The following is a 23,529-nucleotide window of genomic DNA, read 5'->3' on the forward strand; positions in this document are numbered from 1 at the left end:
AATCATCCTAAAAAATATTCTATAAGTAGTATTTTAAGCCAACAATTTTTATACCTCTTAATATTTTTAATTGTATGTATCACTTAACAAATGATACAATTGTTCAATTAGAGATTATTGTAATTTAGTATGCCTTAGTTTATTACATGTCGTTGAAAAAAAATATGTAAAAGACACAGTTGAGAAAAACATGAACATTTATAAATACAGAATACATAACAACAGAACACTAAATAGTCATAGAAAGTAAGAAAAGTGTCTTATAATCCTTTAGTCAAAATATTTGCTGTAATCAATAAGCTAATAAAAATTCAGACTACTATATATTATCTAGAAAACTAAAAAATTATAAGAATTTTTGAAAAAAGTTTGCATTGCAAAATAAAAATTCCATAATAAAAAAATTTAAACATACAAGTTAAAAAAAAAGACTACTGATGATATTGCTACACAGGCTATTTCAGATGTACAAAAAAGAAGGCAGGCCAATGAACAGGTGTCTAAGCCAAAGACCTAGTACTCAGGGTAAGTGTCCATATAGGCTAGTGCAGCTGGTTTTCCCTCTCTACTTTCCTTTTTCCACTCTCAGTTTACAGCACAAACCAAGCTAAAATGTTAGCTCAGCTTTTCTCTTTTCACTTCAAAACAGCCCAGCTCGCCAGCCGGGTATGGTGGTGGTAGCTCACGCTTGTAATCCCAGTACTTTGGGAGGCCAAGGCGGGTGGATCACCTGAGGTCAGGAGTTTGAGACCACCGAGCAACATGGCGAAACCCCATCTTTACTAAAAATACAAAAATTAGCTGGGCATGGTGGTGCACACATGTAATCCTAGCTACTTGGGAGGCTGAGGCAGGAGAATCGCTTGAACCCTGAGAGGCAGAGGTTGCAGTGAGCTGAGATTGCGCCACTATACTCCAGCCTGGATGACAGAGCGAAACTCTGTCTCAAAAAAAAAAAAACAACCCAGCTCTTGAATGGGCCATGAGATGCCCAGACATTTGGTCAAACCTTATAGTGGGTGTGTCTGAGTGGATGTTTCTGGATATGATTAACATTTGAATTGGTAGTCTGAGTAAAGCAGACTGCCCTACCTAATGTGGATGTGAATCTCATCCAATCAGTTGAAAGCCTAAACAGAACAAAAAGCCTGACCTCCTGTGAGTAAGAGGGAATTTCCTTCTGTCTGACTTCCTTAAACTGGGACCTCATTTTTTAAACTGAAACATTGACTCTTTCGGGGTCTCTAGGATGTTGGCATTTGAGTTGGAACTAAAGCTGACCCTTGAACAACACAGGGATTATAAGCAACAACCTCCACCCCTCACTCCATACAGTTAAAAATCCATGTACAGCTTTTTATTCCCCAAACACTTAACAACTAAAAGCCTACTGTTGACCATAAGCCTTACTGATAACATAAACAGTCGATTAACACATATTTTGAATATTATATATGTTATACACTGTAACCTCACAATAAAATAAGCTAGAGAAAAAAAACATTAAGAAAGTCTTAATAGGCCAGGCACAGTGGCTCACACCTGTAATCCCAGCACTTTGGGAGGCCGAGGCAGGCAGATCACCTGAGGTCAGGAGTCAAGACCATCCTGGCCAAAACGGTGAAATCCCATCTCAACTAAAAATACAAAAAGAAAAAGAAAGTCATAAGAAAATACATTTACAGTAAACCATAAGTTTACATTATCTATTTACAAGATGAACCATCTGTCTGAAATGGCAGTCAACCTTAGCTGGAGACCTCAATCTGTATTACATATCAAGCAAATCAACTTTTTCTTGTAATATGACTTTTCTCTGGTTTTGGGGAGCATTTCCAGCATTACTAGTGACACTTCCTATGAGCCCCATGATGTTATTCAAGGTTTATGATATTTCACTGATCATGAGGAAAATATCCGAGAACTGTGAGAGATCACTTTACTGCAATATGCAATTTACTGTACAAACTGCTCACACTGAGACGATTAGCACCGCAGAGCATTTTAAGCGGATACTTGCAACACTTACAGGCTCACCACAATAGCAACAGGGTGGGGCTATTAAATTACTATAGTAGTACAGAATGTGCTACAGTTAATTTTATGTAGGTTATAATACTGCATCTTTACATTTGTTTACGTTTCTCTCTACTGGGAATAGCACCAAGTATGGTTTGTACGTTTATGTGCATGTATTTTGATAAATTTTAACTTTTTGCAATAGATTCCTGCATATCTCATGTTAGTAAGTATGACTAGTATATATTTTATACATTCCTTTATACTTAATTTTTTCTTACTTTTTTGATATTTCTAGGCTATGTGGTTCATCTGCAAGTTTTTTCAAATTGCTGCATATCTCCAAAAAATTTTCCAATATACTGATTGAAAAAAATTCACATATAAGTGGACCCATGCAGTTCAAACCTGTGTATTTCGAAGATCAACTGTATACTATCATTCTTCTGGTTTTCAGGCTTTTGGATTCAGACTACAACTACAACATTGGCTCTCCTGGGTCTCCAACTTGCCAACTGCGGATCTTGAGACTTGTCAACTTCCATAACCCCCATCTCTCTATCTCTCGCACTGTGTGTGTGTGTGTGTGTGTGTGTGTGTGTGTGTGTGCGTGAGACAGAGAGAGAGAGAGAGAGTGTGTGTGTGTAAGTTACAGAGAGACACGCACACACACAGTTCTGTTTCTCTGGAGAACCCTAATACATCTACCTACTTAAGACATCAAATTCCTAATAAAAAGATCAAAAACTGTTTTAAATTAATAATATACATAATGATGTCAATGGCAGAGGAAAATTCTCACATCGCTTGAAAAGAGTCTAATTTAAAACCTTTCTGAACAGTCATTTCACAGCATGCATTAAAACTTTAAAATTGTGTGTATTTTCCTTTTTTTTGAGATGGAGTCTCATTCTGTTACCCAGGCTGAAATGCAGTGGCACGATCTCAGCTCACTGCAACCTCTGTCTCCCAGGTTCAAGTGATTCTCCTGCCTCAGCCTCCTGAGTAGCTGGGATTACAGGCATCCATCATCATGCCCGGTTAATTTTTGTATTTTTAGTAGAGATGGTGTTTCACCATGTTGGCCATGCTGGTCTTGAACTCCTGACCTCAGGTGACCCACCCACCTTGGCCTCCCAAAGTGCTAGGATTATAGGCGTGAGCCAGCCCGCCCAGCTATATGTAGTTTCTTATCAGATAATTTTATTTCCTGATGAATGTGTACATACACACACACACACACACACACACACACAAAGAATATAATCAAAACTATAATCAATTATCTATGTCCCCAGGATATTAGCTATTTGACTCTGTTATTTATAATAGTAACATATATAACAGAGTCAAATTACATCACTTTCAAAGGATATAATAGTATGTAATGAATTAAGATATTTTCAAAGATTGGTCAAAAGTATGGAAAAATAATCATAATATAATGATAATTTTTAGAATGGTGAAAACCAGTGGTGTTTAGTTGTCCAGACTAGAGTAAAAGGCTACAATGTTGAGAGTAATTATTTCAAATTGGAGGATAACAGGTGAATTTTTCTGTATTTTTCATATTTTCTATAATTAGAATAAATTACCTTTAAAAGAAATATAATAGAGGTCTAAAAAACATTATCCAAAACTGTTCAAAGAAAATCCTATTAAATGACTTCATTAAGATTATATGGATAATGGTCAATGAAGACAGTTTTTAAAACAAATCTGAAAAAACTATAAGAGCTTTTTATAACGTTATTTTATAAAATCTGAGCTTTTAAATAAACTATATAGCTAGAGACATGAACTGATTTGTGATCTCTTAAAAGTCATTTGTTGAACCCCTAACTCCAAATCCAACTGTAACTGGAGATAGGGCCTCTAAAGGGATAATTAAGGTTAAATGAGATCAGATGAGTGGGGCCCTAATCCAGTAAAACTAGTGTATTTATAAGAAAAGGAAGAAACCCCACGGATGCACATGCACAGAGAAAAGGCCATGTGAGCACAAAGCAAGAGGAAGGCCACCTGTAAGCCAAGAAGACAGGCCTCAGGAGAAACCAAATCTGCCAGTGCTTTGATCTTGGACTCCAGCCTCCAGAAGTGTGAGGAAATAAACTTCTGTTTTTTAAGCCAACCAGTCTGTGGTATTTTATTATGGCAACGCTTGCAAACTAACATAAAACATAATACAGTACTATAAAATGTACCTCGTAAATAATCTTTCTTCTATAATTTACTCTTAGGAGGCAGCAAATCAAGAAATAAATAGTAAAAAATGTTCTTCATACTACAGTGTCATGGCATAGAGGGGGCAAGAAATCATATTTCCAAATAAAATTTTATTAGCTGGCACTATTAAAGAAAAATAAGGAGTAGGATTCGGAATATAAGCACTGTGGATAGGTTTCTTAAAAAGTTTTTCAGGTTTATAATGATTATTGTCTATCTAAAAATGTTCTATAGGCTGGGTATGATGACTCAGGCTTACGGCTGTAATCCCAAGCACGTCAAGGCAGGAAAATGGCTTGAGCCCAAGAGTTTGAGACCAACCTGGGCAACATAGTTAGACTCCAGCTCTACAAAAAATTAAAAAAAAAAAAAAATTAGCCAGGCATAATGGTGTGCACCTGTGGCCCTAGCTACTCGGAAGGATGAAGTGGGAGGATTACTTGAGCCCAAAGATTGAGACTGCAGTGAGCCATGATTGCACCATTGTACTCCAGCCCACCCTGGGCAACAGAGGAAGACCTTGTCTCAAAAAAAAAAAGTGTATAAAAGATTCTGCATAACATAATAGCAAATATTTTAAATTGTTTTCACTTTATTTGTTCATGATATCTCCCGGTGCTCAAAACATTATGTGCATATGTATGTGTATGTGTATGTGTATGTGTATGTGTATGTGTATGTGTATGTGTATGTGTAGATACATATACATTCCTACAGAAATATAACTCTGAAAGCAATTTCAGTCTTGTAATTACTACTGGCAGTATACCTACAAAGGAAAACATTCCTTTCCCAATCTTTTGTATTAGATTAATATGCAAGTCTCTTTTTATCTAAACTGAATCGTCAACACATTTACCCTTTTAGAATTTTCAACTACATTGCAGGGCGCATATTTAAAAAAAAATAGACTGTTTGATTTTCAGACCAAATTAAAATATCAGGTATCACTCTGATTTTTTTTTTTTTTTTTTTTCAAAATTACCTTGTCTGGATCCATCTTTCCTTTGATAAATTCTTGCTTCCAGAACTGCAATGCCTGTTCCAAAGTTAAACCAATGCCTTTCAGAAATAGGCCATACTGCATTCGGCCTCCATGACGAAGATGGTGATTTTCCCGCAAGGCTTTATGTAACTGACGCATGCAAGGTGGGAAGGATTTGGTAGAAAGCTACAAGAAAATACAGAAGAGTTTTAAGTTATGTGGAAGACTTATCGGGTCCCCTGTAGTATCTGTTATGGTTGCTAATTCAATTTAATTGGAATAAAAAACAAACCCCATAAGAAGAGGCTTCTTTATTGTTGTGGTTACAGATGACTCTTATCTATATCAGATGTTTCTTATTAACATTTTTTAATTGGTTACAAGTTAACATAATATTTTAGATACTTTGGGTTAAATAACATACTATTAAATTTTATTTTACCTTTTTTAAATTAAACTTTTTCTTTGAAGTTAACTATAGACCCCCACACAGTTACAAAAAATAACACAAAGAGATAGCATATATCCAAATTCCCCCAAAGAGAAAATCATGTACAACTACAGTAGATTATCACAAACAGGATACTAACATTGATACAATCCACTAGTCTTATTCAGGTTTCCTCAGTTGTACTCATGTACTTACTTCTGTATTAAATTCTATACAACTTTGTCACACATAAGTTGATATATCCACCACCACAGTCAAGATGCAGAACAGTTCTGTCACCACAAGGATCTCTCATGATTTTATAACCATCCCCATCTATCTTTTGCACCCTGCTCCCCTCCCTCAGCTCCCTAATCTTTGGCAACCACTGAACTGTTCTCCATCTCTATAATTTTGTCATTTCAAGAGTATTATATAATAGAATCATATAATACGTATTGTTTTGAGATTGTCATTTTTTACTCAGCAGAATTCCCTCAAGATTCATCTAAGTTGTATGTAAACTAATTTCTTTATCACTAAGTAGTTTTCCATGGTATGTATCACAATTTATTTAACTATTCACTCACTGAAGAACACTTGGGTTGTTTCCAGTTTGGGCTATTTCAAATGAAGCTATTATAAGCATTCTTGAAGAGGTTTTTATGTGAACATAAGATTTCATTTCCCTGAGATAAAAGCACAATTGCTGAATAGCAGATGAACTTTTAAGATAACTCAAACACAAAGCAGAACACAAAAATAAGAGAAATTGTTCTCATAAGGAAAATTCAAATAAATGTGTTAAAGAAATCAAGTTAAAAGGAACAAAGTGTAGGTCTTTCCCTTAGTGTCAAAAATGAAATATTGTTGCCCACTTTAATTTTTTACTTATGGTTTCAATTGCATTCTCTACGACTTCTTTAAATATCCTCCCAAGACTTAAATTTTCACTCCCTCACGTATGCCTTAGCAAGTTCACTTCATCTATAAGAGCAGGTCTCACTTTGCTTGACTTTGCTGCTCCCTCTAGTGACCATCCAGTTTCTCTTCATTCTTTTACAGTAACAACTTCTGAATTTTTCCATCCCCAGTCGAGTTCATTCAGACCTATATCTTTCCTTGGGAGAACTAACTAGAAAGCCTTTCAGCTCATTTTCATGTGACCATTTTTGTTCCTTCATATTAATATCTGATTTTTTTCTAAACATTGTTCTAATCTATACAATCAATATTCAACATCCTTAGTATGAACATTCAAGGTTTCCTCAATATCTGATAACTACTTTTCTTTTTTTTTTTTTTTTTTGAGATGGAATCTTACTCTGTTGCCCAGGCTGGAGTACAGCAGTGCCACCTCAGCTCACTACAAACTCTGCCTCCCAAGTTCACAAAATTCTCCTGCTTCAGCCTCCTGAGTAGTAGCAATTACAGTTGCCTGCCAACACGCCCAGCTAATTTTGGTATCTGTAGTAGAGACAGGGTTTCACCATGTTGGCCAGGATGGTCTCGAACTCCTGACTTCAGGTGATCCTCCCACCTCAGCCTCTCAAAGTGCTAGGATTACAGGTGGCATGACCCATTGTGCCTGGCCAATAACTATTTTTCAATTATACATAACAGAACAATTATTTATTAAGTGTTCTGGAAAAGAAGCTAGGACATAATTTTCCCCTTCAATTCAGTTAAGGAAAAAGACACAACGATGATTATATTCACTATTAGGTAAGTTAAACACATGAAATAAATGATAAAATGAAGGCTCCAACAAGGGCAAAACTTGAGCACCACAGAAGCACTGTGACAGGGAGCCCGGGAAAGCCCAGTGTACTATTACTACACCAAAACGAGTCTTTGGCTCCAGTCCACTGGGTTATTCACTATCCCATGACCACGCAGTCATGCCCTGTAGCTTCTCATTTTTCTCACTCTGCTAGCCCTACCTGGTGCATCCTTCTCATGCATATGCCATGTAGCCAAAGCCAAATCATCATTCAAGACCCAACTCAATTTCTATTTCTTTTGGCACATTCCTTGACCATTTTTTATTCATTCAATCAACAAATATTTATTTAACACTTACTATGTGTACAGCCCTGAGGAACCAGTAGTGAACAAAGAAGTCAAAAACCCTGTCCTCAAAGAGCTTACATTTTATTAGAAGGAGATGGACAATGAATACAGACATTAAAAAGACAACATCTGATGCCAAAGCACTGGAAATGAAACAGAGAAATGAAATCAAGTGTGATTAGGGGAGAGGTACTTCAATTTGGGTGGCCAGGGAAGCCTTTTTGAGGAGATGGCATTTCACGTAAGACAAGGTAAGTTGGATTCTAGTGAAATGAAGATCCTGAGAAGGAATAAACATGGTATGCTAAAAGATAGCATAAGATTCATGTGACCAGAGAAAGTGACTGAGCCAGAATGGAGCAGAAGACAAAATAGAAATGATGAGCACATATGGCTTCAGAGGCCATAACATGAGTTTGGATGTTAGTCTACATATGATGAAAACCCACTAGAGGGTTCTGACCAGAAGACTGACATGATTCAATAAACAAAGAGAACTCTGGCTGTTATGTAATGAAAAGACTATATGAGAGTAAGAATGGAAGCAGGAGGGATACTTAAGAAGTGTGGGCAGTAGTCCCAATAATAAAAATTTAAAAGATAGTGTCCAGCTATATACAGATAGAAAAATGATTATGGAAAATGAGCAAACAAAAGAATCATAAGTCCAGGATAGAGGATGAATTATCAACTTGGATCTTGCAGAGGCCAAGAACAATAACAAGAATAGCACCAGTACACAAGATCATTAGTTAGGTGTTCAAATCATCAGTGAATACAGGTGTGGAGGGAGGAGGTGGAGTAGCAACAGAGGAGGTATCAGATGATATAATAAGATCACAAGGGCTTTAAAGGAGCTGGAGCTGTAACAATGGAAGGTGGAGAAATATGGACCAAGACACTCGCCGCACACCTATCTACGAACTCGGGGGGAAGTTGTCTCTAATTGAAGAGGGCCACAGGGGAAAGCATTGAGAAAGCCAGATTTGTTAGAAGAAAAAACTAAAGAAAACATCTGGAGAAGAGTTGCAAATATCAAGGGATATGCAAATGACATGCTGTTGTGAAGATCAAACAATATAGATACAGAGTTAGGAGGTAGTCCAGAAAAAGATACATCTGTATTACTTCCCACAGGGTCTCAGGCACAGACCCATGACAGGATCATCATCACAGCACTTAACATTATATTGCTTATTTATTATTTATTATGTTGTCTCTCTTCCTCATGTAAGGTCCATGAAGGCAGGGACATTTTCTGTTTTCCTCACTTCTGTATCCACAGCACAATGGCTGGTACATAACTGATGGGCTCAATATATATTCATTAAATGAATTAATATTTCTATGAACTCCAACAGTATCCAACCAAATTCACATATGCTTGTGAATGGGGAAACATCTAGCTAGAACTAGGAACAGAATTAACTTCCAATCACTCACATTATATAAACACAAATCACATGAGTGGAAGTGAGAAGGGGAACTGTTAGAGATAAGTGTCTAATAAAAAAAATTAAAAGATGGGACATCTTTGAGAATAAATTTCAAATCAACAAATCAACTGTGTAAAGTAGGCAACCCTATTGCTATTTCTAGACATATTAACTACAAGTACTTTTTTATAATTTTTCAAATGGAAGATGACCATTCATTCTGATCCAAACTCACAGTCTCTCTCTACTAGTCTTATTACAGTTCTTGTTTCCAAGCATTAAAATCCTGGTGTATTTTTAATTTATTGTGAATAATTTGGTAGTTGTCTAACCCAACATTATTTATGGCTGGCTTATTTTCCCTTTTGCGTATGGAGCGCAAATTCTGTTATGTATTAAAGAGAAATTCTACAAGTATGGCAAAGTACACTACTCTATGGAACCACAAAGTGAAATGATGTTAAAATAAGCTATCTATTAATTTCGTAGCCTACACTAGATGATGAATTGCCCTCTCCCCCTGAAATTCATATATCAAAGTCCTGACCTCTAGTAGCTCCAAATGTGACTATATTTAGAAATGGGGCCTTTAAAGAAATCATTAAGGTTAAAGGAGGTCCATGGGGCTTGGGCCCAGGTCTCACGTACTCAGTGTCCTTAAAAAAGAAGAGACACCAAGGATGTATGCAAGCAGTGGGAAAACCACAGGAGAACACAAAGAGAAGGCAGTCATCTGTGAGACAAGAAAGGCCCTGGAAGAAATCAAACCTACTACCACTTTGATCTTGGATTTCAAGCTTCTAGACTGTCAGAAAATAAATTTCTGTTGTCATGACAGCCCTAACAAACTAATACACTTAGTGTTTTCCATTTCCCCTTCATTAAATGTATACAGTATTTAAATGTAAACACAAATTCCATTTAGTTATTTAAAAGAATTTCTGTTTGGAATAATTGATTAAATTCTGCTTTTATAAAAGTACAGATAATTTTCTGATTAAACGATTTGCCTATGATTTTTTAAAAATCATATGTGTAGGACATGGGATTTTCTTTAAAATTACTCAGCAAGCATTGAAAAAACATTCTATCTCCTCACCCAAAAGTCTTTGATTTAAGAAAGTATATCTTCCCTCCATTGATAAAGTTCTAAGTTTAAAAGAATGTGTTACTTACCAAATCAATCTGATCTAAAGAAATCTTCCCAACATTTCCCTGGGTACTGTAATCTTGGCCAGTGTAGGAATGACTTTAAAAAAAGAAAAACAAACAAACAAACAAATATTAAAACAGATTCATAAAATACTTTTGATCCCTTCAAAGGAAATTTTTAAATTCTGAAAATGATAAAAATAAGAATAAGAAAGCATTTTACATATAAACCTTAGCAGAAACATAGCCAAGTGTTTTAAATGTATTTAATGAAATTAAGTAACTTACCCCAAAATAATACAAAAATCTAGTAACAGTCTGAACCTCCTGACTCCTAGTCTAGAGCACCACTTCCATTTTTCAGAAGGGTAATCCAAGTTGTTGTTAAAGTTCAAACCTCTACAATTTATACTTTATTAACAGCACAACAACACAGCAAAAAAGCAGCTGGAACTTAAACTGGGAACCATCACTTAAAAGTAGTAGGTGAGTAAGTTACGTAGTTACTCTCTGTATGCCAGGTTCCTTACTGACTAATGGTGATAATGCCGGCTTTGCAGTGTTGATAGGAAGTCTGAATTGTAAGAATTTTTGTTAAAGAGCCTGACATAAAGTAATTACTGTTTATTAAAATAAATAATATCTGAATAGCACTTTACAATGTACAAAGAGTCTTTGATAGCCTCTAATTAGATCCTCGCAACCCCCCGAGAGAGCGTTTTTATATATCATTTGATGAATGGAGGCTGCTTGGAGGAGTTAGAAACTTGTTAGGATCAGAAAGCAAGTGAGCAGTGCAGTGGAAATTCAAACCTTTTGATTCCTAATTTCCCGTTTCATCACTGCACTATATCACCCTCTTCCCTACGATAAATTTGGATTACCTTCAAATTAGGAAACATAACTTAGTATATACTACCTAAAGCCACCCACCTCAGTAATGTTTCACCTCCTTGACACAACACGCTACTCATGCCCAACTCCATGAACACAGACTCAGGTGCATGCAGGTGTGACATAGCAAAAAATAGCTGCTAGAGTATACAGAAATTCACAATCAAACCAAGGATTATACAAATACCACAACTAAAGGGAAATCCTGGAGCGAAGAGTCATTATGATCATAAAGAATTCCACCAGGGCAACAGAGTAAGACTGTATCTCTGTAAAAAAACAAAACAAACAAACAAAAAAAACCTGGGCATGGCGGCATGCCTATAGTTCTAGCTACTCTGGAAGCTGAGGTAAGAGGATTGCTTGAGTCAGGGAGAGCAAGGCTATAGTTAGCCATGATCATGCCTGAGCACTCGAGTCTGGGCTATAGAGCAAGACTCTATCTCAAAAAAAAAAAATCCAGACACATTTTTTTTTTTTTTTTTGAGACGGAGTCTCGCTCTGTTGCCCAGGCTGTCCAGGCTGGAGTGCAGTGGCACGATCTCAGCTCACTGCAAGCTCTGCCTCCCGGGTTCACGCCATTCTCCTGCCTCAGCCTCCTGAGTAGCTGGGACTACAGGTGCACGCCACCACGCCCAACTAATTTTTTGTATTTTTAGTAGCGATGGGATTTCACCGTGTTAGTGAGGATGGTCTCGATCTCTTGACCTCGTGATCTGCCCACCTCAGACTCCCAAAGTGCTGGGATTACAGGCGTGAGCCACTGCGCCCGGCCTCCAGACACTACTTTCTATCTGCTCAGTTACAGATTCCTCCTGCTGAACCACATATACGCTCAAGATGCTCTGCAGACAGGCTATTGTTTCCATAATCAATCAGTTTTACTGATTAAACAATGGGTATGGATTATGAAGCAAAACCACAGTACAGCTGGCTCACACCTGTCATCCCAGCACTTTGGGAGGCTGAGGCAGGCAGATGGCTTCAGCCCGGGACTTCAAGACCAGCTTAAGCAATATGGCAAAACCTTGTCTCTACAAAAAATACAAAAATTGGCTGGGCATGGTGGCATGTGTCCATAGTCCCAGCTACGTGGGAGGCTGAAACAGTAGGATGGCTTGAGCCCAGGAGATGTAGGAGCTGAGATTGTGCTCCACCCTGGCTGACAGAGTGAGACCCTGTATCAAAAAAAGGTACAGATTTCCCCTCCCTGCAAGTCCTCCTTCTACAGACTAAGAGGGACCTGAAAATTACTCTAAGAGCAGGATGAGTAGACTAATATTAAGGGAAACCAGAAGATGCCACCCCCAAAATATGAAGGATTTTGAGCAAAGGCAATTTAAGAAGAAGCAGATTCAAGAAAGCTCTCTGCCCTCCATCTGCCTAAAAGCAAAACATAGATTTACAAAGACAAAAGGCATCCTGCCCACCTTCCACCAGTGAGAACAAAGGTTAATCAGTGAAGATAACTTCAGATTCTTATTATGTGGAGATGATACCAGAGAAATCTATATGAACAAACTTTACCAGCTGGTCTTTATCTGCCATTTATTTGCCTTCTCACAAGTTGCTGCCATCAGAGACTCAAAGTCCTTTTCCTTTGCCATGTCACTTCTCTAGCAATTTATTGCTCTTAGTTGAATTTGCTACATAATAAACTTGAATTGAAAACACCTTTTTTGAGAACTACTTACTTTCTGGATGTCTTCCATATATATGTCTTCCACAGTACACACGTGTGCTATGGTTTGAATATTTGTCCCTTCCAAAACTCAGGTTGAAATTTAATCCCCAATGTGGCAGTATTGAGAGGTAGGATTAATGGATAAAGGATTAATAGATTAATGAGTTGCCATGGGAGGGAAACTTGTGGCTTTACAAAATGAGGAAGAGAAACTTGAGCTGGCATGTTAACATACTCAGCCCCCTCGCCATGTGATATCCTACACCACCTCAAGACTCTTCAGAGTTCCTACCAGCAAGAAAGCTCTCACCAGATGCACCCCCTGGACCTTGGACTTCCTATCCTCTGTGACTGTAAGAAATAAATTTGTTTCCTTTATAAATTACCCAATTTCAGATATTCTATTATAAGCACAGAAAACTGATAGAAAATGTTAATAAATTTGTTTGTTTTTCTCCTATTAATCTGTCTTTTGTTACATGGGTCCTTTCCAACCTATAGGGCTTGAAGAAGAAATTCTTCTTCTTCCCCTATGAGACCATATTCTAAAACACATCTCCTCTTGTATTATTTTCCCTTGCCTTGTACTATATTTCCCTTGCCTTGTACTATCTTTCCCTTGAGTAACACCTTTCTGACAATGTGTTATTGGATTCTATGCATTCTATTAATTGCAGTAGCACTACTGGCATATAAAACTCATGCAAAGTTAAACTGATAGCTGCCATTTAACTTTAATGTTTTAGACTTTAGTACACAGCATAACCAGATAATTGTTTCAGTGGAATCTCAGAAATAAAAATGTTATTTCATTTTCCAACATGTCTTACAGTACAGCAAAGCAGCAGCATGGGGCATTGGGAATGGCAGTAGGCTAAGAGTATGAGGACCCTTTCTTGTTTTTGTTGTTTGTTTCTGTTTTTGTTGTTTTTTGTTTTGTTTTGTTTTTGTTTTTGTTTTTTTTTTTTTGACATGGAGTCTCGCTCTGTCGCCCAGGCTGGAGTGCAGTGGCGTGATCTCAGCTCACTGCAAGCTCCGCCTCCCAGGTTCACTACCATTCCCCTGCCTCAGCCTCCCAAGTAGCTGGGACTATAGGCACCCACCACCATGCCCAGCTAATTTTGGTATTTTTTTAGTAGAGACGGGATTTCACCATGTTAGCCAGGATGGTCTCGATCTCCTGACCTCGTGATCTGCCTGCCTCGGCCTCCCAAAGTGCTGGGATTACAGGTGTGAGCCACCACGCCCAGCCGGTTTTTGTTTTTTAAATACCAGTTCTGCAAACTGGGACAAGTCACTTAACCATCCTGATTTACACCATCCTTATTTGTAAAATGGCACTAATAATGCCAGCCCTGCCTAATTAACAGATATACTGGGGAAATCAAATGAAATAATGTATCCAAAGTCCTAATTAAAATCAGTAAAGCATACTCCAGCACACAGAGCAATTGCAGTCTTGACCAATAAGTACAGAAATAACAGGATTGTAAGAGAGACAACAGCATGATCCTGTAGAGGAGCCATTACCCAGCTGGGAAGTACTAGGCCATGCCATTGACCCTTATAAGTCTCAGATTCTCAGCCTATCAGCTGAAGGTGGTGATTACGATGATCTAACAGGATTGTTCAGATCAAATAAACAAATATGAAAGGCCTCTATAAATGGTAAAATGATGTATAAACAGAATTTTAGTTATCGAGTAAATGAAACCAAATGATTACTATGCCACAAGGAAGTTGTTCTCAGCCCAGATTAATGCAAACTATTAATTAATACTTAATAATTAATACAGATTAATGCATACTTATGCATATTAATGCATAAGTACAAAGAGAAGACATATAAAGAGGACATATACATTTCCCTAAATGACAGTATAAAATGCTTGTTCTTTCACATCTCACTAGAATATACAAAAGGGCTACATTTCAAGGAAAAAAAGAAAAAAAAGCAAGAGAATGGTAGCAACAATGAATTCTAAGAGAGAATATAAGTAAACTTAAACTGTGTAGACATCAAACTTCTAAAAATATTTTTGGCCAGGCCTAGTGGCTCATGCCTCTATTCCCAGCACTTTGGGAAGCCAAGGCAGGAGGACTGCTTGAGCCCAGGTGTTAGAGATCAGCCTGGGCAACACAGCAAGACAGCACCACTACAAAAAAAAAAAAAAAAAATTAGCTGGGTGTGGTGGCACGCACCTGTAGTCTCAGCTACTCAGGAGGCTGAGGTGGGAGGATTCCTTGAGCCTAGGAGTTTGAAGTTGCAGTGATTTATGATCACATCACTGCAGTCCAGCCTGGATGAGGGAGTGAGACCCTGTCTCAAAAACAAAAAATAAAAACTCTATAAAAAAGACATGTGTGTAATTAATAGAAAGAAGACCACCAGTCTAGTGTGGGCAAGTATGGAACCCATGGGGATGGGGATGAATATGATAGAAATGAAGATGTTAAGTATCAGAATTAGGAATGGCATTTCTCCTGTACTCATCTATAATCAGAAAGGCTTACTACGTCTGCATTAGAGGAGGTGATAATAAACATCACAGCTACTTAACACATATTTGAACTAGTTAAGGATAGCTGGGGGGCAGGGGGATTGTTAGATACAACACAAGGCAGGCAGATGGTGAGAAGCCTGTATCCCATACTCTGCAGGCAGTGAAAAATCATGAAAAGATATGAGGCAAGAACTGACATAATCCAGTTTACACTTGAGAAACAAAGCAGTGGGGGGAAATAATTAGAAAGGGGAGGGACTGGCAACTAACTGGAAGAATACTGTAAACAATGTTATATCCAGGCGAAGGAAGGTAAGAGCGTTAGTAAAGTAGTGGTAATGGATGGAGAAAGGAAGGCAATAGATGGGCTCAGGAACTTTTCTGGAAAAGAATGGATATGCTTTGATGAGGGAGGTAGAAAAGTCAAGAATAACAGTTTCTAGCCTGAGTGTCTGAGTGTTTCCAAGACACGATTTCACTTTCCACAAGATAAAAACTATTTAGCCTAAACAATAAAACTGTAATTCAGGAATAAACTTACAAAGAAATTATGAAAATACAAGTTGTGTTTTCATACAATATTTCACAATGAAATATTATGAGGAAACACCATTCACCTGGAAACATTGTAATAAGGAGTAAAGAAAACTTATCACAACTTGTATTTTGGGCGCGGTGGCTCAAGCCTGTAATCCCAGCACTTTGGGAGGCCGAGACGGGCGGATCACGAGGTCAGGAGATCGAGACCATCCTGGCTAACACGGTGAAACCCCGTCTCTACTAAAGAAATACAAAAACTTAGCCGGGCGATGTGGCGGGCGCCTGTAGTCCCAGCTACTTGGGAGGCTGAGGCGAGAGAATGGCGTAAACCCGGGAGGAGGAGCTTGCAGTGAGCTGAGATCCGGCCACTGCACTCCAGCCTGGGAGACAGAGCAAGACTCCGTCTCAAAAAAAAAAAAAAAAAACAAATAATGAAATATTGACAGAAGCTCAAAAATCAAGGTAGAAGAAAAACAAATAACGCTGCCATAAAATAATAAAAACCCTTAAAAACAATTCACATTGGCTCATGAAACTGGCTTTTACTTGGAAGTGCCAAGAGATGGTTCTAAAGGAGAATCCTAACAGGTAGCCAGGGAAAGAGACGCACCCTTTTCCCACATTCAGAGCTCAGTGCCAGCTTTCTATCGCACTGCTGCCAAATAAATGAAGCTGCTATATTAAAGAATTGTCAAAATACATTCTTATTTTCATGACTTGAAAAAGATCGATTTTATGAGGGAACATGTCTTAGTGATTATTATATTGGGAAAACAGTGAAAGTCATTTTTAATAGCAAAAAACATTTTTAATTGCTTCAACATCTATAAACACATGCAAACCCAGCAGAAAATAGTTTTCTGTCCATTTAAAATACTCACAGCTTTATTTTGAGAAACATTCACTGTCAACAACATAGTTTTTTTAACAAGGGATTCAGGAAGCATAAAAGCTTTTCCACTCCTAATGTTTCATAAAAGAATGAAGTGAGATATAACACAAATACCATTTTTTCAATATAGAAGACCGAAGAACATTTTAATGGGTCACAAAATTCAAATTACGTCATTAATGACTATTTTGCCAAACATAAAGGGCAATGTTTGATTAACTAATCAGAGAATCTTGAAAAATCTGAATTTGATTTCCTTAATTCTCAGTTTAGCTACTAATTTTCCACAAGTTTAAAAGGAAAAAGACAAGGCAAGATATGCATCAATTTTTTTCATCCATAAATATGTGTGGTAAGGGATAAGGAATTGCAGTGATTTACTTTCACTTCTTATGCATAATTTATTTGCTAAAGTATCAGGTGAAAGGCATTAAGGGTGAAATATCAGTTTTCTCAACTTATAGAAAAGTAGTGAAAACAATAAAGATGTGGTTCAGTGAATATCCAATTACATTTGAAATCTATCTGAAGACACTGGGTTGTAAAAGGATATAGTGTACTTTTGCTAAAATGTAACAATTACTGTACTGTACCAGCAAAATAAATACCTTCACTACCGAAACAGAACCATATAAATGCATAAAACCCAGGACAAACTACTTTTTTAATATCACTAGATTGTCAGATTCTCTCTCTATAAGACACATTTTTTCCACATCCCAGTTGTTGTCCTTATCTGGATGTAACAGATTCTAATTATTAAAACAAACAAACAAACAAATAGAAAAAAAAAAAAAAAAAACACCACACACACACCTTCAGGAGTCCCTGTACAACCCCCCTATCTCTCGGCATGCACTTACTAAGCATCTTTGTGACCAACGTAGGGTCCAAGCAGTGAAGGATCGACATAATCCAGGGAGGAGAACAACAAAGCTCAAAACAATTGTTCTCAGGCCTACAGAGAAGAGGTCTCTTCTAAATGAAGAGAAGAAGGTAGGCAATGTGAAGCATTAAAGATTTTTGAGCGATAAAATGACACTGAATAGAGAGAGTTACGCTTTAGAAACACAGACTACAGGATTCTAGAATGTTATTAAAATGTTGTTGAAATGACTGACAACAGGTCTATGTTGAATAGAGAAGCCTGCTGAGCCACAGGGGAAGGTGATCTTGGGGGACTGAAATGGAAGGCTGGGATGAAGGGAAGATGACCATCAGTAGGAATGAGCAACTGGGGAGTCAAGTGGAAGAATCAGAGATGGTAGTCAGAAAATAATTTAAGCTTGGAGGTTTAGAAGTAGGATGTGATAATCACAAAAAAAGTCAAAGGCCCAGTTGTTTTAATATTTTTATCATTTGTAGTTTAACAATGTTGAATATATTAAAACATTCTGACATTTTGACCAGATTCATAAAAGTATGTGATTAAAGTTTATTAAGGTTGTTGAAGGGGTTTTAAAGTAAGAATGTGATAAGGGTGTGGCATTTTGGAATAATAAATTCTTTTTCTTGGGATCTGAAGGGTTATCACATAACAGGTGGATGGGCAGAAAAGATAAGCAAAGCCAAGAAAATTTCTAAAAAGTAGTTGATAGATGAAGAGGTTAGGTTGGAAAAACACACAAGCAAAGGCAAGTGGGCAGGGGATGAGGGAGAAATTCGGTAGGAAATTAGGTAGGTCCTGAGATAGGTCTTTAATCAAAGATCACTACAATAAAATTTTAAAAACACCTTTAAGTCCTATTTCCTTTGTAATAATATAGTGCTAAGTTTCTGTTTTAATGAAAATGCGAGGTTTTCTTCAGGTTTCTAAACACCTAAGTGTACATATAATAGTGTCTTCTAAGAAAACAGAATTTTGCAACTGTGTATAACAAACTCTGCTTACACAAGTAATCTGGTGTCTCTCCCTATGTTTTTGTGTTCTTTTGAGGTGATGGTCTTAAATTATATATTCTGCTATAAGAGAATTCATGATACACAAAATATATAAAAGTATCTTTTTTTTTTTTTTAATTTGAGATGGAATTTCGCTCTTGTTGCTCAGGCTGGAGTGCAATGGTGTGATCTCGGTTCACCGCAACCTCTGCCTCCCGGGTTCAAGCAATTCTCCTGCCTCAGCCTCCCGAGTAGCTGGGATTACAGGCATGTGCCACCATGCCCAGCTAATTTTGTATTTTTAGTAGAGACGGGACTTCTCCATGTTGGTCAGATCAGTCTTGAACTCCTGATCTCAGGTGATCTGCCTGCTTCAGCCTCCCAAAGTGCTGGGATTACAGGCATGAGCCACCGCACCCAGCCAAAAGCATCTTTTAATGGTTGCATTTGTTCAATAACTTACATAAAACTTAATTAAAACGCAGTCAGTCGCACCTGAGGAACTTTTCCCTCCCATATTATCTTGCTCATTAAACATAAGAGGGCAGCATGGCTAGTTTTCCAATACAGCTTAAAATCACAGTAAACAGAAAATTATAAAGCTAACAGAATTTCAATAATTTATAGGCTGAAAAGAGAAAGGTCAGACTTTCAAAACATACGAAACACATATTTATGCAACCAAATTTAAATGATCCCATTTTAAATCCAATTAAATCAATCTAATTTTGGAGAATGAAAGGGTTGGGGAATGACCAACACAGCAAGGCATAATTAATCAACACATCCACACTAAACTAGAGTTTTCCCCAAATACTATCTCACAAACGTCTAATGTACAGAACAAAAATACCATGGATATATAAAAGGATAAATCTGAAACAGAAACATCTGCACACATCTGATCTGTGAATTGTAGTGAAAGGCAGACCTACTCCTGGACTTTGTAGAAACAACAGAAATTTAAGTCCTGTTCAATGTACCACGAATATCAATATGAGCACTTAGGTACTCAACAGGGAATTGTTTTTGAGTGTTGAAACTCAAGAGTTGAAAACAAAAAGCAGAAATTACATGAAAGTGGATTTATGGGTCTCATGGCAAGATTAGCCGGTTAAGAAAAAAAATAACAATCTTTTCATGCTGTGGCACTGATTGTTAACAGAAGATGGATCATCACACCTCAGCTCCAAGAGTGGTATTCACCAGCTCCACTACTGCGACATAAATGCCACAGGGTATTACTGACAAAATGGGAGGGCAAAAGTCAGCTTTTCAAGGGTGATTACAACTCCAGTAATTTTCTCCTTTTCAGACTACTGATGAAAATTTGACAGAGTAAACAGGAAGTAGTGGAATAGTTGCAACACTTTAGGAATTGGCTGCAACTCCTCCTCATTTGTGTAATTTCTCCAAGCCCAGCTTGCCCAAGGCAATCATGGAGGCATAAAAGAACCAGGCAATAAATAGAGAAGAGTGATTACCAGGGTAAGTTTCAGAATCCAAGAGTCATGCAAAAGTTTGCATACAGTCACTATCTGTGTGATTTTGCAAAGATCTCTTAATTGCTTTCATCTTAATCACTGGTAAAACAGGGATTATAAAACAGATCACAAAAGTGCTGCCCTCAAAAAGTTGCTGTAAGGACAAATGAAATGTCTGTAGTGTTTATCACAGTATTTTTCACTCAAATTGTAATAAACATCATCATCATCATCCTGGCCTAAGTTTATTATTCTTAAACATTTTGGATTTTTTTTTCTCTGTTCTTAACATTCACCAATTTCTTCCTATGAATACTAGAAAAAAAAATTTCTTCCCAACCTTCTTCATACTATCACATAAAATGTTTAACTTCAAAGTATTAATAGGAGAATTCAGATGTCCTTGAATAATCTGATATCTGGAAGATTTTGTGAGTCTATCATTATAGTCTATATTTACACTTTTAGAAAGTGTCCAAAGTACAAATATTCAACTTAAACAATAGAGATTTAAATGAAATCCATTTTATGAAGCTTTACTGTTCAATATAGTATCCATTAGCCAAATGTGACTACTGGGCACTTGAAATGTAGCTTAGACTAAACTGAGATGTTCAATAAGTACAAAGTATACACTGGATTTCAAAGACTTAGTACATAAAATGTAAAAGATTTCATTCATAATTTTTCTTTTTTTTTTTTTTTTATTATACTTTAAGTTCTAGGGTACATGTGCATAACTTGCAGGTTTGTTACATATGTATACTTTTGCCATGTTGGTGTGCTGCACCCATCAATTCATCATTTATATCATGTATAACTCCCCAATGCAATCCCTCCCTCCTCCCTCCTCCCCCCTCCCCATGATAGGCCCCAGTGCGTGATGTTCCCCTTCCCGAGTCCAAGTGATCTCATTGTTCAGTTCCCACCTATGAGTGAGAACATGCGGTGTTTGGTTTTCTGCTCTTGTGATAGTTTGCTAAGAATGATGGTTTCCAGCTGCATCCATGTCCCCACAAAGGACGCAAACTCATCCTTTTTTATGGCTGCATAGTGTTCCATGGTGTATATGTGCCACATTTTCTTAATCCAGTCTGTCACAGATGGACATTTGGGTTGATTCCAAGTCTTTGCTATTGTGAATAGTGCCGCAATAAACATACGTGTACATGTGTCTTTGTAGTAGAATAATTTATAATCCTTTGGGTATATACCCAGTAGTGGGATGGCTGGGTCATATGGTACATCTAGTTCTAGATCCTTGAGGAATTGCCATACTGTTTTCCATAATGGTTGAACTAGTTTACAATCCCACCAACAGTGTAAAAGTGTTCCTATTTCTCCACATCCTCTCCAACACCTGTTGTTTCCTGACTTCTTAATGATTGCCATTCTAACTGGTGTGAGATGGTATCTCATTGTGGTTTTGATTTGCATTTCTCTGATGGCGAGTGATGATGAGCATTTTTTCATGTGTCTGTTGGCCTGTATGAATATCTTCTTTTGAGAAATGTCTGTTCATATCCTTTCCCCACTTTTTGATGGGGTTGTTTGTTTTTTTCTCGTATATTTGTTTGAGTTCTTTGTAGATTCTGGATATTAGCCCTTTGTCAGATGAGTAGGTTGCAAAAATTTTCTCCCATTCTGTAGGTTGCCTGTTCACTCTGATGGTAGTTTCTTTTGCTGTGCAAAAGCTCTTTAGTTTAATTAGATCCCATTTGTCAATTTTTGCTTTTGCTGACGTTGCTTTTGGTGTTTTAGACATGAAGTCCTTGCCCATGCCTATGTCCTGAATGGTACTACCTAGATTTTCTTCTAGGGTTTTTATGGTATTAGGTCTAACATTTAAGTCTCTAATCCATCTTGAATTAATCTTCGTGTAAGGGGTAAGGAAAGGATCCAGTTTCAGCTTTCTACTTATGGCTAGCCAATTTTCCCAGCACCAATTATTAAATAGGGAATCCTTTCCCCATTTCTTGTTTCTCTCAGGTTTGTCAAAGATCAGATGGCTGTAGATGTGCGGTATTATTTCTGAGGACTCTGTTCTGTTCCATTGGTCTATATCTCTGTTTTGGTACCAGTACCATGCTGTTTTGGTTACTGTAGCCTTGTAGTATAGTTGGAAGTCAGGTAGCGTGACGCCTCCAGCTTTGTCCTTTTGACTTAGGATTGTCTTGGCAATGCGGGCTCTTTTTTGGTTCCATGTGAACTTTAAAGCAGTTTTTTCCAATTCTGTGAAGAAACTCATTGGTAGCTTGATGGGGATGGCATTGAATCTATAAATAACCTTGGGGAGTATGGCCATTTTCACGATATTGATTCTTTCTATCCATGAGCTGGTGTGTTCTTCCATTTGTTTGTGTCCTCTTTGATTTCACTGAGCAGTGGTTTGTAGTTCTCCTTGAAGAGGTCCTTTACATCCCTTGTAAGCTGGATTCCTAGGTATTTTATTCTCTTTGAAGCAATTGTGAATGGAAGTTCATTCCTGATTTGGCTCTCTGCTTGTCTGTTACTGGTGTATAAGAATGCTTGTGATTTTTGCACATTAATTTTGTATCCTGAGACTTTGCTGAAGTTGCTTATCAGCTTAAGGAGATTTTGGGCTGAGACGATGGGGTTTTCTAAATATACAATCATGTCATCTGCAAACAGGGACAATTTGACTTCTTCTTTTCCTAACTGGATACCCTTGATTTCTTTCTCTTGCCTGATTGCCCTAGCCAGAACTTCCAACACTATGTTGAATAGGAGTGGTGAGAGAGGGCATCCCTGTCTTGTGCCAGTTTTCAAAGGGAATTTTTCCAGTTTTTGCCCATTCAGTATGATATTAGCTGTGGGTTTGTCATAAATAGCTCTTATTATTTTGAGGTACGTTCCATCAATACCGAATTTATTGAGCGTTTTTAGCATGAAGGGCTGTTGAATTTTGTCAAAAGCCTTTTCTGCATCTATTGAGACAATCATGTGGTTCTTGTCTTTGGTTCTGTTTATATGCTGGATTACGTTTATTGATTTGCGAATGTTGAACCAGCCTTGCATCCCAGGGATGAAGCCCACTTGATCATGGTGGATAAGCTTTTGGATGTGCTGCTGAATCCGGTTTGCCAGTATTTTATTGAGAATTTTTGCATCAATGTTCATCAGGGATATTGGTCTAAAATTCTCTTTTTTTGTTGTGTCTCTGCCAGGCTTTGGTATCAGGATGATGTTGGCCTCATAAAATGAGTTAGGGAGGATTCCCTCTTTTTCTATTGATTGGAATAGTTACAGAAGGAATGGTACCAGCTCCTCCTTGTACCTCTGGTAGAATTCAGCTGTGAATCCATCTG

General features: G+C 37.5%; 1 protein-coding gene across 2 annotated transcripts in view; it reads right to left on the minus strand.

The window, feature by feature from the left end:
• The window catches only part of PRIM2 (DNA primase subunit 2), a 324,570-nt gene that overhangs the window by 113,077 nt on the left and 187,964 nt on the right, over window positions 1-23,529 (minus strand). For both annotated transcript variants that reach the window (XM_030928221.1, XM_030928220.1), the window contains exons 9-10: window positions 10,346-10,418; window positions 5,231-5,416 (exon numbers count right to left, since the gene is read on the minus strand). In XM_030928221.1, the coding sequence (XP_030784081.1) occupies window positions 5,231-5,416; window positions 10,346-10,418 (259 nt within the window). The remainder of the gene's footprint in view (window positions 1-5,230; window positions 5,417-10,345; window positions 10,419-23,529) is intronic.

The sequence above is a fragment of the Rhinopithecus roxellana genome, chromosome 4, assembly GCF_007565055.1.
Source record: "Rhinopithecus roxellana isolate Shanxi Qingling chromosome 4, ASM756505v1, whole genome shotgun sequence".
NCBI lineage: Eukaryota > Metazoa > Chordata > Mammalia > Primates > Cercopithecidae > Rhinopithecus > Rhinopithecus roxellana.